At 46.6% G+C, this 18,958-nt stretch overlaps 1 protein-coding gene across 3 annotated transcripts in view; it reads left to right on the forward strand.

The window, feature by feature from the left end:
- Positions 1–18,958, forward strand: part of sgpl1 (sphingosine-1-phosphate lyase 1) — a 78,317-nt gene that overhangs the window by 41,819 nt on the left and 17,540 nt on the right. For all 3 annotated transcript variants that reach the window (XM_072491417.1, XM_072491418.1, XM_072491416.1), the window contains exons 7-11: positions 1,899–1,987; positions 6,998–7,106; positions 11,605–11,703; positions 13,019–13,165; positions 14,036–14,274. In XM_072491417.1, coding sequence (XP_072347518.1) covers positions 1,899–1,987; positions 6,998–7,106; positions 11,605–11,703; positions 13,019–13,165; positions 14,036–14,274 — 683 coding nt within the window. The remainder of the gene's footprint in view (positions 1–1,898; positions 1,988–6,997; positions 7,107–11,604; positions 11,704–13,018; positions 13,166–14,035; positions 14,275–18,958) is intronic.

Below are 18,958 nucleotides of genomic sequence, written 5' to 3' on the forward strand. Positions count from 1 at the left end.
TTGGCTACACGGGGAGGCAGGTGACTGAGAAAGGCTGAAGGGTTATTATCTATAACGTGGCCTGCTTCTGCGCTGTATCATGCTATTCAATAACAAGCGAACAGATAATGTGGAGATAAGGGAACTGCACACGCTGGCTGTCTGAAATATCAAGTTCCCTTGCCAGCAATGCCCATCCCATAAACAAAGTGTTGGAAGTGTACAGCAGGTCAGTGAGCTGTTGTGGGAATTTTACACGTTAAAACCTAGTGTTAGAAGACTACCATTCGGCCCATTGCGTCTCTTCTGTTCCTTTGACCGAGGTATCCAATTCTCCCCACTCCATGTTGCTCTTTTTTCCCATAGCCCTGACCCAAAGTTGGGTTTTTGAACATTGTCAATCAGCACCTTGTTTAAACACGAGGAGGATTCTGGGGTCAGTTGCTGACAATTAGGACAGACCGAAGCTAAGGCAGAATTCCTGTACCTTTTAAAAAATGTTTTTGTTCACCATTTGGTTTCGCTGTCCACTTTGTATTGCAGGCAAATCGCGCACGCACCAATGGTGTCATTTGTGAAAAAGAAAATTGCTTTTCCTCCTCTACGATCTCTAAAAAATGTCCTACTCCCCTCCCTGACTCGCCTTGTACTGGGCTCTTCAGATTGAACTGTGGTGGAGGAGGGGTGGCGACCTTGTGAATCAGAACTCCTGCCCGGAGGTCACTGCATCGTTAGATTCCTCCACAGAAGCGGATCAGAGCCAGGGGGAGGTGATGGAGGATAAACGAGGAAAGACTGGTTTGGGAATAGCAGGGGGGGGGGAGTGGAAGACAGCGCAGGGAAGTCCCTGAAGAAACCGAGAAGGAAAGAGATTGATGAGAACTGGAGGAACTTTGAACAAGGGTGGCACAGTGGTTAGCACTGCTGCCTCACAGCGCCGGGGACTCAGGTTCAATTCTAGCCTCGGGTGACTGTCTGTGCGGAGTTTGCACGTTCTCCCCATGTCTGCGTGGGTTTCCTCCGGGTGCTCCGGTTTCCTCCCACAGTCCAAAGATGTGCAGATTAGATGGATTGGTCACGCTAAATTGCCCCTTAGTGTCCAAGAGGATTGAAATTTTTTATTGTCACATGTACTGAGGTACAGTGAAAGATATTGTTCTGCGTACAGTCCAGACAGATCATTCCACACATGAAAAAAAAACATAGGGCGAACATAAATACACAAGTTACGCTGCAGTTTGGTGGAGTTACTGGGATAGGGTGGGGGAGTGGGCCTGGTGGGGTGCTCTTTCGGAGGGTCAGTGTAGACTCGATGGGCCGAATGGCCTCCTTCTGCACTGTAGGGATTCTATGACTCCATAAAAAAAGGGAAGGGTGATAAATTGTTTAATTGTATGTTAAATTGTTTAAAATTTCACAACAGCAAACTACCATATCTCCCTTCTCAAAACAATATACAGGCGGGGGATCTGGAACCTCAGCTTAACGTTTCATCCCAAAGATCATCACACAGTGCTGTATTCACTCGGCACTGCACTAGAGCGTCAGCCTAGATTATGGGCCTACGACTCTACAGTGAGACTTGAATCCACAGCGCCCCTGACCCAGTGATGTGCTACCCACTGAGCCATGGGTGCCACTTTAGAATCACCAGGTGTGAATGCATTCTTAAAATCAGCAGAGTGGGATTAATTGAATGGCTTTTCCAAAGAGCCGGAACAAGTACGCTGGGCCGAAAGGCCTCCTTTCATGCTGTGCAATTCCAAGGTCTTGTTATTCATCAAGTATAAACGCAGCTCAGTCTGCATCATAGTTGCTGCCGGGTGTAGCAGAGAGAAAGGGTTCTCTTGGCGATGAGAGACGCCCCAGGATAGGAGAATGTCAAGGTCAGAAATCCTGAACTAGCCTTGCTTTTACAGGTGACGTCTGGTGGGACTGAAAGTATTCTCATGGCTTGCAAAGCTTACCGAGACCTTGGGGCTGAACGAGGAGTGAAATATCCTGAAATGTAAGTAGCTACAATATATCTTGCATGACGAGGATGTGGAGTTATTTCCCTTTTGATATTAATGGATTTTTGAATATTCAATACTGCGTGATATTACGTCAGTTTTAAATTGAGAGCCATACCAATGCCTCTTTGACTTGAGTACTTTTGATTCATTGGACGGTCAATGACTAATTTTCAATCCTCTCTTAAGCTGCGGTGCCACTGAATTCGTTGTGATTTTTTTTGCTGCGTGGTTTTTGTCTTCAGCTGCCTGGACTCAAAACTCTGAAATTCCCCCCTTGATCCTCCCCTTCTCTCACCCCCTCCTCTCTTCTCTGTTATTATGTTCCTTAGAACTCAGCTGTTTGAAGAAAATTTTGGCCACCTGCCCTGATATCTCCTTTCGTGGTCAAGTTGTGTTTGACAATGGCCCTTTGCGTGTTTTACTGCAGGTGCTGTATAAATGCGAGTTGTTGTATGTTGCAAGTTGGAAAACAGACATGAAAGTTACGTCTTATTTTCCACAAGCAAAACACTGCCATATACCAGTCTTCAGACACCAAAGTATCAGCAGGCCGATGAGCATGGCATCATGCAAAACGAGGAGTAAATTGGAATCAAATGAGGTGAAATAAAAGACAAAAATCTTGGGGATAAGACATAAATAAATAGTATCTTATTGCCCATCGAAAGGAAAGTTACGATCTGCAATTCACTGACTGAAGGGCCAGTGGAAACAGGTGCAGAGGTAACTTTCAAAAGGAAATTGGATAAATACTTCAAAAGGAAACATTTACGGGGTTCTAGGGAAAGAACGTAGAGGGGATGGGCTAATTGGGTGGCTCTTTCAAATAGTCGGTGCCAGCATGGTCAGCTGAATGGCCTCTTTTTGCTTTACATGATTCTGTCAAGTACCCCTTGGGCTGCTTGCGTTTCCTCCGGGTGCTCTGATTTCCTCCTACAGTCCAAAGATGTGCAGGTTAGGTGAGTTGGCCATGATCAGTTGCCCCCAGTGGCCAAAAAATGTTAGGTGGGGTTATGGGGATCGGGTGGAGGTGTGTGCTTAAGTAAGGTGCTCTTTCCAAGGGCTGGTGCAGACTCAATGGACCGAATGCCCTCCTTCTGCATTGTAAATTCTATGAAATCTTAGAGGTGCCGAGTGGGTTAGTTGCATGCGTTTTTAAAAACAAAGTGGATAGGCCCTGGAGAGCTTTGGCAAAGTTCAGCCTCGGAAAATCACCTTTCAGTGAGCAAGCATTGCCTTTTGAGTCTCTGTAAATGATTCCAATTTAGTCGACACCTGTGGGATCTAAATACATGATCACTTTAGTGTTTACTGTAGATTGAGTGACAATACAAAAAGGTTTCTATGTGAGGCTTATTATTGGATCTGGATGGCCTGGAAAAGCTGGTTGTGCTAACCATATGAGCTGGTTTATTGAGCAGAGGAAGTGTAATTTTGGTTGCTTGCTGATGTGTGTAATGGTGTTGCTGAAAGCTGATGTCTGTATTATATATGTCACACTACGTTGGATGTGTCAGTTATAGAGTGGACGACTGCAAAAATGTGTGCAACGTGCACAGCCCTGCTTCCTGTTATTTTTTGACTAATAATTTCTCCTCGGACCAACTTTTTTAAAAATAAAAAATTCCATAGATTTAAGAGTGCTTCATCTGCCTCGCACTTGCTAACCTTGAATGAAGGCAGGGGCAATCCAATTTGTGTTCGTAATCACCCAGGGCTGGGTTTGAACACAACTCTTGACCGAAGTTGGAGGGACATTTGAAGACCTCGGTTTCTGTGGGTCATTGTGCTGGCTGTTCTTGGGGTGTCAGCAGCCCAGTCTACAGCTGACCGGGGGGAAATCCCCCCCCCCTGGGTTTCATATTATCTGCTGACCAGGGCTGAGGAACTGGGTTGTGAATGTTAAAAGAAACGCTGTCTTAATGTGAAAGTGTTTATCAAACCTTTCCGTTAGGCTGCTGGTCTCTCTATTGTTGACAAATTCTTTCATCGACAAGCAGCCCTGTAAGGGTGTAAAATTAACAGAAAAGTTTGAAGTGTGTTTATGTTTAAAAAGTCACTTCCTTTCGCTGAGAAGGATTAAGGTTCCTTCGCCCTCATAAGTTCTCGCTGGACAAGACTGCAGTAGTGTGACTTCATGCAGCACCTTTCCTGATACACACTGTTACAATGTTGGTAACCAAAGGGAGGGTAAGCGGGATACTTTTAAGCCTATATTTACATCAGAGCTTGAAAGGAAACTTCTTTTCATCGTCTGTGAGAAGTTTGGAAATGTGGAAAAGAAGAGTTTTAAACAAACCTGCCTTGACACAGCCCTTTGATCAGGTCTCAGGAATCATTAAAGTGCTCCTCATCCGAATGCTTACTGTGAGTTGCTGTTCTAAAGGGAAACCTGGTGGCCAATTGAACATGGCGGCCACTTGAGTGGACTTTGGGCCCGAACTCCAGCGCGGTGGCGAGGGAGCGCTGGGCTTTTTGCCTTGCTGCCATCCAGCTGTGACCAAGGGGACATCCCCTCCCTCTCTTGAGGCGGATGCGGGAGATCCCATGTCAAGAACAGCGGTCGGTGTCTTAGCCAGCGTTTATTACAAGGGTTGTTTGTGGGATCCTGCTGTGTGCAAATCAGCAGCCATGTTTGCCTTCAAAAGAAAGTTTATTTTTAAATTTAAAGTACCCAATTCCACTTTTTTCTAATTAAAGGACAATTTGGTCCACATCTTTGGGTTGTGGGGGTGAGACCCGCGCAGACACGGGGAGAATGTGCAAACTCCACATGGACAGTGACCCAGAGCCGTGGTCGAACCCGGGTCCTCAGCGCCGTGAGGCAGCAGTGCTAACCACTGCACTGCCGCGCCAAGAACAGTGTTTGCAGTTAAGCCGAATGACCCGTTCATTGCCTGTGGAGGGCTTTGGCTTCTTGAGGCTGTAGAAGATGGTGGCTAAATGGAGGTGTAGAAGAGGTCTCGACTCCAAGTCAGAAGATCGTGGGTACGAGCACAGCTCCGCAAGCGCCAGTGCCGAAACTTGAGTGCCCTCCTTATCAGGAAGTGTCTTCTTTCAATTGAAGCACAGTCCCATCCATTCTCTCGTGTGGATGTGAAAGGTCCCACAGCAATATTTGCAGACGAGAATTACAGTGCTCCCTGGTGTCCTGGGGACACCGTTGATTCCACAGAAAACGTTTCTGAGAAAAAAAAGGCACCTTTTGGTCATAATCTCATCGCTGGTTTTGGGATCATGCTGTGCACAACAGTCGAGTTTCTTTCATAATGACGCCAACAACACTTAATGAGGCGCCTTGAGGTTGTGACTGGTGCTATATAAATGCAAACCTTTTACATGAGTAGAGTTTCTATTTATTTGCGCCAATCTTTTCAGTGAAACTGGCTGAGAAAATTGCATCGTGGCAGGGTTCTGGATTCAAGCTGCACACCTGGACCTTCATCAAGGTCTTTGCAGCACACTCCAGATTTATCAATCCTGCCTCATATCTGTTGGAATACAGTCAGGTAGAGATGTTGACGAGGGGTGCTGGTTCCTTTCCAAAACTGGAAAAGCGCCTTAACTTTGTGTTCTGGAACGGTGAGTGTTATCAGTCAGCGAAGGTTACATCTGGTGGTGCGATACATCCCTGGGTTTGTAATGTATTCATGCTTTATTGTCAATTCTTGTGTACGCTGCATGTTTGCCGTCCGCAGTCCTTGATTCTTGTCGATATGATTCTTGACCACATTTCCCATTGTAAACTTTGTAAAGGGGCTTTTCACAGTAAGTGTTGATGTAAGCCTACTAGTGACAATAAAGATTATTTAAAAAAAACTGCGATGGCATCATTTCCACTCATTATTTATATGTCAACCGTCACGATGTAGTTACGGTCTGTCGCCACTAGGTGGCCTCAGTTTACTGAGGTTTCCCCACTCCCATCACCATCCTCCACTTAAGAAGAAAAATGTTACTCAATTGACCATGGGCAGGGAAGGTACTCATAACTATGAAATAAGATCATAAGAGATAGGAGCAGGAGAAGGCCATTCGGCCCCTCCAGCTTGCTCCACCATTCAGGAAGATCATGGGTGATCCGATCATGGCCTTAACTCCACTTTCCTGCCTGTTCCCCATCACATTTAACCCCACTGTAGATCAAAAATCTGTCTAAGGAGGCCTTGAATATATTCAATGATCCAGCATTGCTGGGGGCGGGGGGAGAATTCCAAGCACTAATGTCTCCCCTGAGAGAAGATATTCCTCCTCATTTCCATCTTGAGTGAGAGACTCCTTATTTTTACAACTGTGCCTCCTTTTTCTAATAATAATAATTTTTATTATTGTTACAAGTTGGCTTAAATTAACACTGCAATGAAGTTACTGTGAAAAGCCCCTAGTTGCCACACTCCGTCGCCTGTTCGGGTACACAGAGGGGGAATTCAGAATGTCCAATTCACCTAACAAACACGTCTTTCGGGAGTTGTGGGAGGAAACTGGAGCACCCGGAGGAAACCCACGCAGACACGGGGAGAACGTGCAGACTCCGCACAGACAGTGACCCAAGCCAGGAATCGAACCTGGGATCCTGGCGCTGTGAAGAAACAGTGCTAACCACTGTGCTACCCTGCCGCCCTTTCTTCGGCCCTCAAGAGAAAACATTGTCTTAGCAGCCACCCTGTCAGGTTCTCCTATCAGAATCTGAAATTTCAATATATTTCAATAAAAATCTGTCTGTTTGGACAGTAAAATATTGGTTTTATGCCCTTTGTTTACCCTATTGCAGCTGATAGAGGGGTTTGTAAAAATGCCGGTGGTTAGATTCTGTGTGATGGAAGTCATTGAGACCTGTGCTTGACTGACGTACTTGCAGGGAAGGTGCATTAGTTGGGTTGGTACAGTCGCTGACGAGTTGTGTACCTTGTGGGACTTGCAGAGATGAAATGACTGCATTGACCAGTAACTATATTGTGTGGACTGCTCTGCTCAGCGTTGAATCCCGTGTGTCTCTTTTCCAGCGTCGCTCCCATAAGTGCCCATGCTGCATTCGACAAGGCTGCTCAGTACTTTGGGATGAAAATAGTCCATGTCCCATTGAACAAGCGAACAATGCAAGTGGATGTAAGGGTAGGTACCGGACAAGATGCCTGGTCATGAAATTGTAAATGCTGCTTCATACTCTGCTTGGGGTTAGGCTCTGAACTAATAGTAGCTATTAACTTTGGATTCTTGACTTTATTGCTTATGAGTATGGGTAGGCAATGTGGGAAATCTGCACTGAAGGTAACGTACATCAGCAGGAGCTCTTTGAAACATAGAAGCATAGAAAATCGGAGCAGGAGGAGGCCATTCGACCTTTCGAGCCTGCTCTGCCATTCATTATGATCATGGCTGATCATCAACTCAATAGCCTAATCCCGCCATTGCCCTCCCATATCCTTTGTTCCCTTTAGCCCAAGAGCTAGATCTCACTCCTTCTAGAAAATATACAATGCTTTGGCCTCAACTACTTCCTGTGGTAACATTCCACAGGCTCACCACTCCGGGTGAAGACATGTTTCCTCATCTCTGTCCTAAATGGTCTACCCCGTACCTCAGACTGTACCCCCTGTTTCTGGACCACCCCCACCATCGGGAACATCTACCCTGTCCAGTCCTGTTAGAATTTTATGGGTTTCAATGAGATCCCCCCATATTCTGCTGGACTCCAATGAATGTAACCCTAACCGACTCAATCTCTCCTCGTACGTCAGTCCCGCCATCTCAGGAATCAGTCTGGTAAACCTTTGCTGCACTCCCCCCATAGCAAGAACATCCATCCTCAGATAAAGAGACCAAATCTCCACACAATACTCCAGATGTGGTCTCACCAAGGCCCTGTATAATTCCAGCAAGACATCCATGTTCCTGTACTCGAATCCTCTCGCTATGAAGGCCAACATACCATTAACCTTCTTTACTGCCTGCTGCACCTGCTTGCTTACCTTCAGCGACTAAAATACGAGGACACCCAATCTCATTGCACATTCCCTCTCTCAATTTATATGCATCCAGATAATCTGCCTTCCTGTTTTTGCTACCAAAGTGGATAACCTCACATTTATCCATATTATACTCCATTTGCCCACTCACTTAACTTGTCCAAGTCAAACTGAAGCTTCTCTGAATTCTCACAGCTCACCCTCCCACCTAGCTTTGTGTCATCTAAAAATTTGGAGATATTACACTTTGTTTCCTTATCTAAATCATTAATATATAGTGTGAATAATTGAGGTTCCTGCACTGATACCTGCGGTGCCCCACTTATTCATGCTCTTTGTTTCCTGTCTGCTAATCATTTTCTATTCATTTCGATACACTACCGCTAATCCCCTGAGCTTTAATTTTACACGCTAATCTCTTATGTGGGACCTTGTCGAAAGGGTTCTGAAAGCCCAAATGAATCACACCACTGGCTCCCCCTCATCGACCCCAGCCCACTTACAATAAAGTTGAGTATAAATATTCACTCTCCCTCTTTCATAGAATTTACAGTGCAGAAGGAGGCCATTCGGTCCATCGAGTCTGCACCAGCCCTTACAAAGAGCACCCTACTGAAGCCCATGTATCTCCCCTATCCGTAACCCAGTAACCCCCACTTAACATTTTTTGGACACTAAGGGCAATTTAGCATGGCCAATCCACCTAACCCGTACATCTTTGGACTGTGGGAGGAAACCGGAGCACCCGGAGGAAACCCACGCAGACACGGGGAGAACGTGCAGACTCCGCACAGATAGTGACCCAAGCCGGGAATCGAACCTGGGACCCTGGAGCTGTGGAGCAACTGTGCTAACCACTATGCTGCCCACCTTTCATGGGCACATTTGTTTGAAAACCCAAGGACAACCAAGATAGTTACTTTCTGGCTTCATAACTGGTTGCTTCAAAACCTTTCCAATGCTGAAATTGCTCTACTGTCCTCTGTGCCTTGAGGCTCGGTGTCTTTCACTGCCAGTGTTTCACCATTGCAGCTCAATGGAATTAGTCAGACAGCTTCAACCCTGCGGCTGGTACATGGGGCTTTTGGGGGGGGGGGGGGGGGGGGGTGCTGTGTCGGGGGAGTGCGATGCCGCCCAGGGTTTGCAATTCCCATCAGTAACCAGTCGCCCCCTGACTGAAGTGGGTCTACGTTGAGAAAGGGGACGGATTGAGCGCTGCATTTTGCAGTCGAATAGCTGAATGCCTTACTCTGCAGAGAATCACGTGCCAATAATTGGGCTGGCCAGTGCAGTTGGGGTGGTGTCCCATTGAGTAGCCGACACATCGGGCGATTGGGGGGCGGGGGGGGGGAAAGAGGACAGTCGGTGCTAAACCTCAAAGTGGAAAAATAAGTGAATTTTGAAATATAAATGTAAATAAAGCTGAGCTGCGGACTGGATTGTCAGGGTCTGAAGGGGGAGGGGTGGGGTATACCTGAGGAACCCCTTGTAGTGATGGAGAAAAGATACGATCTGCAATGGTGGACAAAATATCAGAGGTTTGCTAACCGTGAGCAGTGTGATCTCTCAGTAATGAGGATGGGAAGACCAGGGAGGAATCTGGCTTGTCCCAGGCGTTTCTCACAGTGAAAACCTGGAAAAATCAGTTGGCTGCGATACCATAGAACCATTGAATGACACAGCACAGCCAGCCATTCAGCCCATCCAACCTGTCTCTGAGTGGTTAGGTAACAGCTTAATTTGCTATTTGGAAAAATAAAGCTCTGCATTTTCTCTTTTCAAAACATCTCCCCCAAACTGCTGTATGTTAATAAACACTTTACTTAATTATTTGCATGTCCTGACCCCTACAGGTCAGCCAGTGAAGGATAAATGAGCTTGATTGTTCAATATGGGTTGTTCATGTAGGTCCTATTTTAACTGACTAAAAATACACTTTAAAAATACACACATTTAACGTCACAGACATACGGTCAACATGAGTGGCATTGAATTCGAAATTATATGTTCTTGAATATTTGCATACGCAATGTTTGATCCTGAATGTCCAGCTTTTAATCTTGTGCGTTCTAATACTGTGGTTAACCTGTCAGATTGGGTGCATATAAATCATGCCCATTCCCAGTGAATCAGTAATATTGTTCTCAAAAATAAATGATGCATCATCACCACCTTTTCGAGGACATTTAGGGATGGGCAGTAAATGCTGATCATGCCAGTGATGTTCACATCCCATGGAAGAATTAGAAACAAGATATTTTGCAGAATATAAACAATGACAAACATACCGCAACCTATAGTGCTCGCTGTCTGAGAGCCTCACTTTGATACAAATAGCCTGGCTGATTAAACATTTGTCTGTGCCTATGTTCCTGAATTGTAATTTCATCTTCTGATGATCCATTCACAAACGGGACACACCATGTTTTTAAACCAAGGCTGCGATTAGCAGGAGTCCTGTGTGGTCAGTTTTTGTATCTGTCTGGTTCTGCCATTGCTCATCATGTGTGGCTGAGTCTTGTCTCGGTCTTCACTGCCCTCTGCCAAAACAGCCCTGACTTCACTCTAAAGAGTAACGATAATTCCCGGTATCAAACATTTCCTTAACAGTCTCTTGTTCCTAGCATCTCCACAGGTGTTCCCCAGGCCACCTTTCTCCCTTTATGCCCTCTCTGAATTTCATTTATCTGTGCACACCATCTTCCTCCTTGACCACCCCCCTCTACCAACCCTCCTCCTAAGCTGCTGAACCCCAGCGTCCGTCCTGCCCCCATGCCAGCTAATGTGGGCGGCATGGTAGCACAGTGGTTAGCACTGTTGCTTCACAGCGCCACGGACCCGGGTTCAAGTCTCGTCTTGGGTCACTGTCTGTGCGGAGTCTGCACGTTCTCCCCGTGTCTGCGTGGGTTTCCTCCGGGTGCTCTGGTTTCCTCCCACAAGTCCCGAAAGACGTGCTTGTTAGGTGAATTGGACATTCTGAATCCCCCCTCTGTGTACCCGAACAGGCGACGGAGTGTGGCGACTAGGGGCTTTTCACAGTAACTTCATTGCAGTGTTAATGTAAGCCCACTCCTGACACTAATGCAGATTATTATTATGAATGTTGTAATTGGGTTTCTCTCCTCTCACAAACATCCCCGTCCCTTCCTAAACCGTGTTTATTGACTCACTCCTCAAAAAAAAAAAATTCATCCTTCATTCTTCTGTTCGCCCAAACCTCAAACCCACCTTCAAACTCCCTTTTCCTCGGCATAGTCCTTGAACATGATTTCACCTCCCAGATCCAAACCCATCTCAACTTGGTGTTGAATCTGATATGAAGATTCTTGGCAATCCCACCCAAAACCTGTCCACCTTGCAGTCTCTCCTTTTCAGAAACTTCATAGAACCTTCCCCTTTGACCAAGCATTTCTCCTGAATGTGGCTTGGTGACGACAAATTTCATTTGATGATAGAGCCTGTGCCTTGGGATGTTATACAAAATAAATGTATTGTTGGTTCAGTGAGTGAAGCCTGCGTTCGCTAACGCAGGCGTTACAATTATTTTTTTTGAAGTCGTCGGGGGGGGGGGGGGGCAGAGGGCATGGGTCAAGGGTCAAGGGTCAAGGTTCCTGAAGCTAACCCGTTTCTGCCTCTGTCTCCAGGCCATGAAGAAAGCAATTTCCAGGAACACCATCATGTTGGTTTGTTCCGTGCCACAGTTTCCCCACGGTATCATGGACCCAGTCGAGGAGGTTGCCAAGGTACTTTCCTGGACCACTTGTTAACTTTGGTGCTGTGGAGTGACTGCAGTGGAAATTACAGGATTTATTTGACAAAGTTAAGAGCCTTTGGAGGTGGGGGCGGAAGATGGGAAACTCCCGCAATGTTTTTGTTTTTTCCTGTCTTTTGTACAGTTTAAATAAAATACTTGAGGCAGGGAGCTCATATTTTGCAATTGTTTAAAAGTCTTGTCCGCCTGGAAGCCTCGTAATGGTTTATTAAAGATTGACAAAGTTTCTGTCTGTATGTAATCTTCGTCTCCAAAGAGTGATCATGAGGAGGAATTGAATTTGAGGAGTTATTCATTCCCACAGTGTGTGGGAAATCAGCTTTGTAGCTGCTGAGGTATTGCTGAAGCAGGGAGGTCTGGATTTTTATATATATATATATATGTGTAAAAATATATATCTTAAAAAATCCTCGCAGACAGACACCACCTTGGCACATTCACCTCGTTATTGCACAGGATCTGGACCCCTGGGAGCTGGTAACTGGGTCAAATGACCATTCATGGTGGGGAAGCCTCCAAGTGCATTAGGGGGATTGGAGAATAAAACGCGGTGCAGGTGGGGGCAGGGGTCGTAGGGCAGGCGGAAGGGGAGGGTGGGGGTGTTATGGGGGAAGGATCATTAGTCCTGGGTCTCGTCCATGGCCCAGTCTTGCTCATTTACCGTGGGAAACATTTTTCTAGATGTCACACAGAAACCAAAGTGGTGCAGAGATTTACTAGAGTGGGCGGGTGCGGTGCGAGGAAGGAGGCTTCAGTAAAGTAGAGGAAAAAGTATTGTTTATGATTCTGGGCACTATGAAATAGGAAGGATGTGAACGCATTGGGGAGAGAGAAGAGGAGGTTTACAAGAATGGTTCCAGGGATGAGCAACTCCAGCTATGAGGAGAGATTGGAGAGGTTGGGACTGCTCTCCTCGGAGAGACGAAGACTAAGAGGAGATTGTATAGAGATGTTCATAACCATGAGGAGGCTGGACAGAGTAGACAGGGAGGAAATGTTCCTACTCATAGAAAAATCAAGAACGCGAGGACACAGAATGAAAGGGACTTGCAAAAGAAGCAAATGTGATGTGAGACGAGGCAAAGTTTGCAGGTCGATTGGTCATGGAACCAAAATTGGACATCTCTTTCAAAGAACCAGCATTGGCACAATGGCTGCCTTCTCCTTTGCTGCGTAATTCTGTCTCTGCGTTCACATAATACGGTGATTATCTTGTTCAAAATACATTTTAGAATTCACCTGATCATTTACAGTTAATGGATCATTTCTCCTCCCTGTCTCTTCAGCTGGCCGTGGAGTATGATATCCCCTTGCACGTAGATGCCTGTCTGGGGGGATTTCTCATCGTCTTCATGGAGAAAGCTGGTTACTCGCTACCACCCTTTGACTTTCGCGTTGAGGGTGTAACGAGCATCTCTGCCGACACACACAAGGTAGGTAGTCTTATGAAGGTGAAAGACTGAATTGCAGTTGGTCCAAGGTGCGTGAGAATGGCATGGAGCGGAATGGCATGGAGCGGAATGGCATGGTGCGGAATGGCATGGTGCGGAATGGCATGGTGCGGAATGGCATGGTGCGGAATGGCATGGTGCGGAATGGCATGGTGCGGAATGGGAGACAGGCAGTGGTGAACTGAGGTTTATAGAATCATAGAATTTACAGTGCAGAAGGGGCGCATTCGGCCCATCGAGTCTGCACCGGCCCTTGGAAAGAGCACCCTACTTAAGCCCACACCTCCACCCTATTCCAGTAACCCCACCTAACCTTTTTGGGCACTAAGGGCAATTTAGCATGGCCAATAGTTTAATTGGAGGATATTGGGACTTGTATTTTGTGATTGCAGGGGATGGAACATCTCTTCAGATTAATTCATTGTCGGTTGTATCCGTGGGGGATGTGGCAGGGTACTGACTAAATGCCAATCTTTGGGTGGTGAACCTTTAGAATTGTCTACCCCAGAGGGCTGTGGAGATTCAGTCAATGAATATGTTCAAAACAGAGGTGGATTGATTTCTCGATACCAATAACATCAACGGATATGGGGATAGTGTGGGAAGAAGATCAGCAATGATCTATCTAAATGGTGGTGCAGGCTGGAGGGGCTGAATGGCCTACTCCAATGTTCCTTTGCTTATCTACACACAAAAGCTCTGTATAAACTGGCAGGCTTTAATTTAAACCAAACTTGCTGAATCATTAATTCAATTGAGCGAACAATAGATTTCATTCTGCCAGTGGCTTTCTTACTGTAATATTTTTAATGATTAATCCCCCTCCCCACCCCATTGCTTTCCTCCTCCCAGTACGGCTATGCCCCCAAGGGTTCGTCGGTTGTCCTTTACAGCAACAAGAGGTACCGTCACTACCAGTTCTTTGTGGCCCCAGACTGGCAGGGAGGCATCTACGCGTCGCCCACAATTGCTGGATCGAGACCAGGAGGGATCATTGCCGCTTGCTGGGCAACGATGATGTACATGGGCGAGGACGGTTACGTTAAGGCCACCAAGAAGATCATCGAAACCGCACGACACATTGAAGCACAGTAGGTATACTCTGTACACAGTAGTATACACAGTAGGTATACTCTGCAGAGAGCCTCACAAGGTTAAAATTAGAATAAGCGATTAACAGAAAGAAAGACTTGCATTTGTACAGCCCAAGTATCCTTTACCCATAAATCCCAAAACCGAACACATCCAAAAACACACTTTTTGTGAACGTTATTGATCTTTATCTCTGGAAGTCGAGTTGTTTCTCCGCACTGTTTACCGTGTTGAACGTGTCAAAAGGAAACTTTCAGGTACCCTGTATTTTTTATTCAGTGATACATCTTACTTTTCCAGCCATTTTAATTACTTTTTAACTAGCCCAGTCTTGGATGTGTTAGGGCAGCACGGTAGCACAAGTGGCTAGCACTGTGGCTTCACAGCGCCAGGGTCCCAGGTTCGATTCCCCGCTGGGTCACTGTCTGTGCGGAGTCTGCACGTTCTCCCCGTGTCTGTGTGGGTTTCCTCCGGGTGCTCTGGTTTCCTCCCACAGTCCAAAGGCGGGCGGGTTAGGTGGATTGGCCATGATAAATTGCCCTTAGTGACCCAAAAGGTCAGGAGGGGTTATTGGGTAACGGGGATTGGGTGGAAGTGAGGGCTTAAGTGGTTCGGTGCAGACACGATGGGCCGAATGGCCTCCTTCTGCACTGTATGTTCTATGTTTCTAAGTTCTTAGGCTATTGTAATATAAGTCAATATGTGGTATTCGAAAACCAGAATGATCTGAAATCCAAAATGCAATCGGTCCCGAGGGCTTGGGACAAAGGATACTGGGCCTGTACGTGCATCTTTCATAGCTTCAGGACATCTCAAATGTTTTTCAGTCCAATTAAGTATTTTTGATGTGTAGTCACTGTTGAAATGTCGGAACCATGGCGACCAATTAGCACACAGCAAGATCCCACATTGCGCAATGTGATGATGAGCAGAGTATCTGTTTTACTGATGTTGGTTAACTATTGGCCAGGACACGAGATAATAAAGGGGAGGTGGTGGTCTGGCGGTATTGTCACTGGACCAGTAATTCAGAGACCCAGGGTAATGCTGTGGGGAACCCGGCTCGAATCCCACCAAGGCAGATGGGTGAAATCTGAATTCAGTATTCAGCATGAAATCGTTGTCGATCGTTGTAAAAACCCATCTGGTTCACTAATGTGCTTTCGGGAAGGAAATCTGCCGTCCTTATCCGGTCTGGCCTACAAACCCATAGCAATGTGGCTCCTAAATGCCTCCGAAAGTTGAAGGGCAATTCGGGATGGGCAACAAATGCAGTCCGAGCCTGCTGTGTAATGCCCACATCCAATGAATAATTTTTAAAAATTCTCGAGTCTTCTATAATATACCGTCATGAGATCTTTTACATCTACCTGCCAGACAATACCATGGGGAAGTAAATATATGGTGAAGTAAGTATAATCACCAGAAATAATTTATTTTTTATTTGAATTTAAGTTAAGTATAAGGGAGCTGAGGAATTCCCTCTCAGAGGGCCGATAAGCTTTGGAATACACGATTCCCGTGGGGGCGGGGGTCACAGAATATGTTGAAGATGGATTTTTGACCGACAAGGGGGTCGAGGGAGGGGGCAGGCAGTGACATCAAGGCCAAAATCAGGTCAACCATGATCTTATGGAATGGCGGAGCAGGCTCGAGGGGCTGAATGGCCCACTCCTCCTGTTTCTTACGATCTTATTTTCTCTTGTGGGCTATGGTGTGCACACGAATAAGTTTTGAAACTTTTTTCAGCACTCATTGATAAAATAACCCCCCCCCCCCAAAAAACCACCTCCTGTGCCATAGCTGTCCTCGAAGTGTTAATCAACAGTAGAGATTACTGGACAAATTGGGTAATTCAATGCTGGTTTAAAATGGATTCTTTACGGATGAATGGGAGAGTCTGCTCCGCGTTTGGGAGAATATTTGTCCGGACCTGCCTGGCGCGTGGTTGGAGCTGTGGCTTCAGTCAGACTTGCACGGACAAATTAGGAAAGTAATTGTAAAATTACGCAAGCCACATTTCGTCACTCGGGCTGGTTAATAAATGGCAAACACGCGAGCGCAAAATACTAATTAAGCAACTTTTGATATTCGTCATCTCCTACTGGGCAGACTATCGTCTGCGTGCGCCTCACTGGCTCAGGGAGGTTCCTGTATCTCAGTGTCTATGTATGCAGACTTTGGGATTTTTGTCTCCTCGATTTTGTGTTTTGGGGCTGTGTCGACCACGGAGGGAGTACAGCACAGATTCACCAGAATGAGACCAGAGTTTAATGGATTTGATTACTGGGCACGGTTTGCTTAAACTTGGGGGCATTTGTTCCCTTGTGTTTAACAGGGCAAAATGTTAGAAAGATTTGTTGGGGGTCAACTCAGAAATTATTTTTTCCGGGGGGTGGGGTGGTGGGGGGGGGGGGAGGAATTGAAAACCATGGGGACCTAATCTTAAAATGAGAGCTCTGGCCTTTGGGTGGCGATGTCAGGAAAGCTTGTTTCCACGCAAAGGAAAGTAGATATCGGAAATCTGTCTGCACAGCCCCCCCCCCCCCCAAAAAAAAATATTCTGTGGGTGCTGGAGGCTAACTGGAGTTTTCAAGGTTTAATAGATTTTCATTGGGTAATTTAGCAAAGGATTGTGAACCCAATGTGGTAAAATATGGTGGTTTCGGATCAGTCATGATCTAAATGACCGTTGGGTAGGCCCGGCGGGCTGAATGCCTGTTCCTACGTCACTGTTCTATCCTGTGCATTAATGCTGCCAGCACACTGGGAAGTGATCTGGAGAGAGAATCCTTGCTGAATATATTTGGCTCCTCCTGTAATCTCCCCTGGACCTACGACCCTCCAGAATCTCGCGTTCTGCCAATTCTGACCACCCCCCGTTCCCCACTTCCATTGTTCCACCCCCAGCTGTGCTTTCAGCTGCCTCGGTCCTGAGCTCTGGAGTGGAGTCCCGAAAACCTCTCTGTCCATCTGCCCACTGAAGACCCGGCACTCAGTCCCGCGGTGGGAGTGTTGGTTTTGATTGTGTGCTCAAGTCTTTGGCATAGATCTGGAATCAATGTCTTCCTGATTGCAGTTACGGAGTAATCATAGCACTCCACCCTGTGCGAGCACCTGGCTCTGCCAAATGCAGAAACTCGAGGTGGTTAAGCGGTGCTCGAACAAAACACTGAGCTGCCTTTGCCTTCCAAATTTTCATAGAAACCCTACAGTGCAGAAGGAGGCCATACGGCCCATCGGTTCTGCACCAATCCTCCGAAGGATCACCCTATCCACGCCCACTCCCCCGCCCTATCCTTGGAACCCCGCCTAACCTGCACACCTTCGGACTATGGGAGGAAACCGGAGCACCCGGAGGAAACCCACGCAGACACTGGGAGAACATGCAAACTCCACACAGTCACCCGAGGCTGGAATTGAACCCGGGTCCCTGGCGCTGTGAGACAGCAGCGCTAACCACTGCGCCGCCAAGTCGCTGCACCCCTCTCAGGGTCTGCACTTCTCACCGGGGGCTTTTCGCCCCGAGCTGCGATGCGCTCATCATGCATCATGGCCACTGCCCCGAGCTGCAAAACAACCTGAACAATCCCAAATAAACACTGTTCTTTTTTTTAATAAAGCTGTACTTTACAGGAATTGAGATGATATATTCTCACATTAGCGCACAAGGCCCGTGTTGCTCCTTTGCATAACGAGCAGTGCATCAGCCTGTGCATTTTGACAAGCAAGGCGCAGAATGATGTACAGCCACCATCTTCCTAAGTAAGAAAAACAAAGAGCTCCGCTTCCACTGTGGGCAGATGATTGAAAGAAAGGCATTTGGAGAACAGTTTGCAAATGGAATAAAGTGCAAACAGGGCTTAGGCTAATGGGACTTTGGAAGAAAATGCTTCCATAATTTCACCCACAACTGTCAAAACAAAGGATGCGCACTCTGTAATCCAAATGTCTAAACTCCCCAAACTCCAGCAGTGATTTGATGGCAACTCGGGTCTGTAAACGAGAGCGTGGAAATATTTTGGTTCAGCACTGCACGAAAAGCTGGTGTGCTGGCTCGCCGCATTCTGGGTGTGGACACAGAACTGTTGTGGTGTTGATTAGATTGGGCAGGATGTTGCTTTGCTTCGACTAGTTTTCCACAGCTGCTTCGAGTTTCCAACAACAGACGTTGATTGTTCTTCCTTCAGACGGTTTCTTTCTTTCGTTGCCAGGATTCCCTTGGGAATCACTTGCATCCATTGTTATTGATTCATGTTGGTTGAATAGTTTAAATCCCAGTTCAGCTTAAAATGAAGGACCTTTTCTGGACCAAAGAATGACAAGCTTGTATTTATTTTAGCCATCTTCACAACCTCAGGAGATTGCCAAGTGCTTCACTCCTGATTAAAGTGTGTGCACAATGTAGGAATATGCAGCAATCAAATTATGCACAGCAGCTTCCAACAACAGCGGTGTGATAATCACTAGATAATTGGCTTCACGTATTGGTTGAGAATCTCTGCAGTGCAGAACGAGGCCATTCGGCCCATTGAGTCTGCACCAATGAAACCCAGGGAGAACTGCCCAGCTCTGTGCCAACGTAGATCCTTGGGATCTTTCACATTCACCTGAGAGCGCAGGCGAGGCCTGTGTTTGACATCTCGACTGAGAACTGGCACCTTCGACGGTGCAGCACTCCCT

This window comes from Scyliorhinus torazame, chromosome 28, assembly GCF_047496885.1.
Source record: "Scyliorhinus torazame isolate Kashiwa2021f chromosome 28, sScyTor2.1, whole genome shotgun sequence".
Lineage (NCBI taxonomy): Eukaryota > Metazoa > Chordata > Chondrichthyes > Carcharhiniformes > Scyliorhinidae > Scyliorhinus > Scyliorhinus torazame.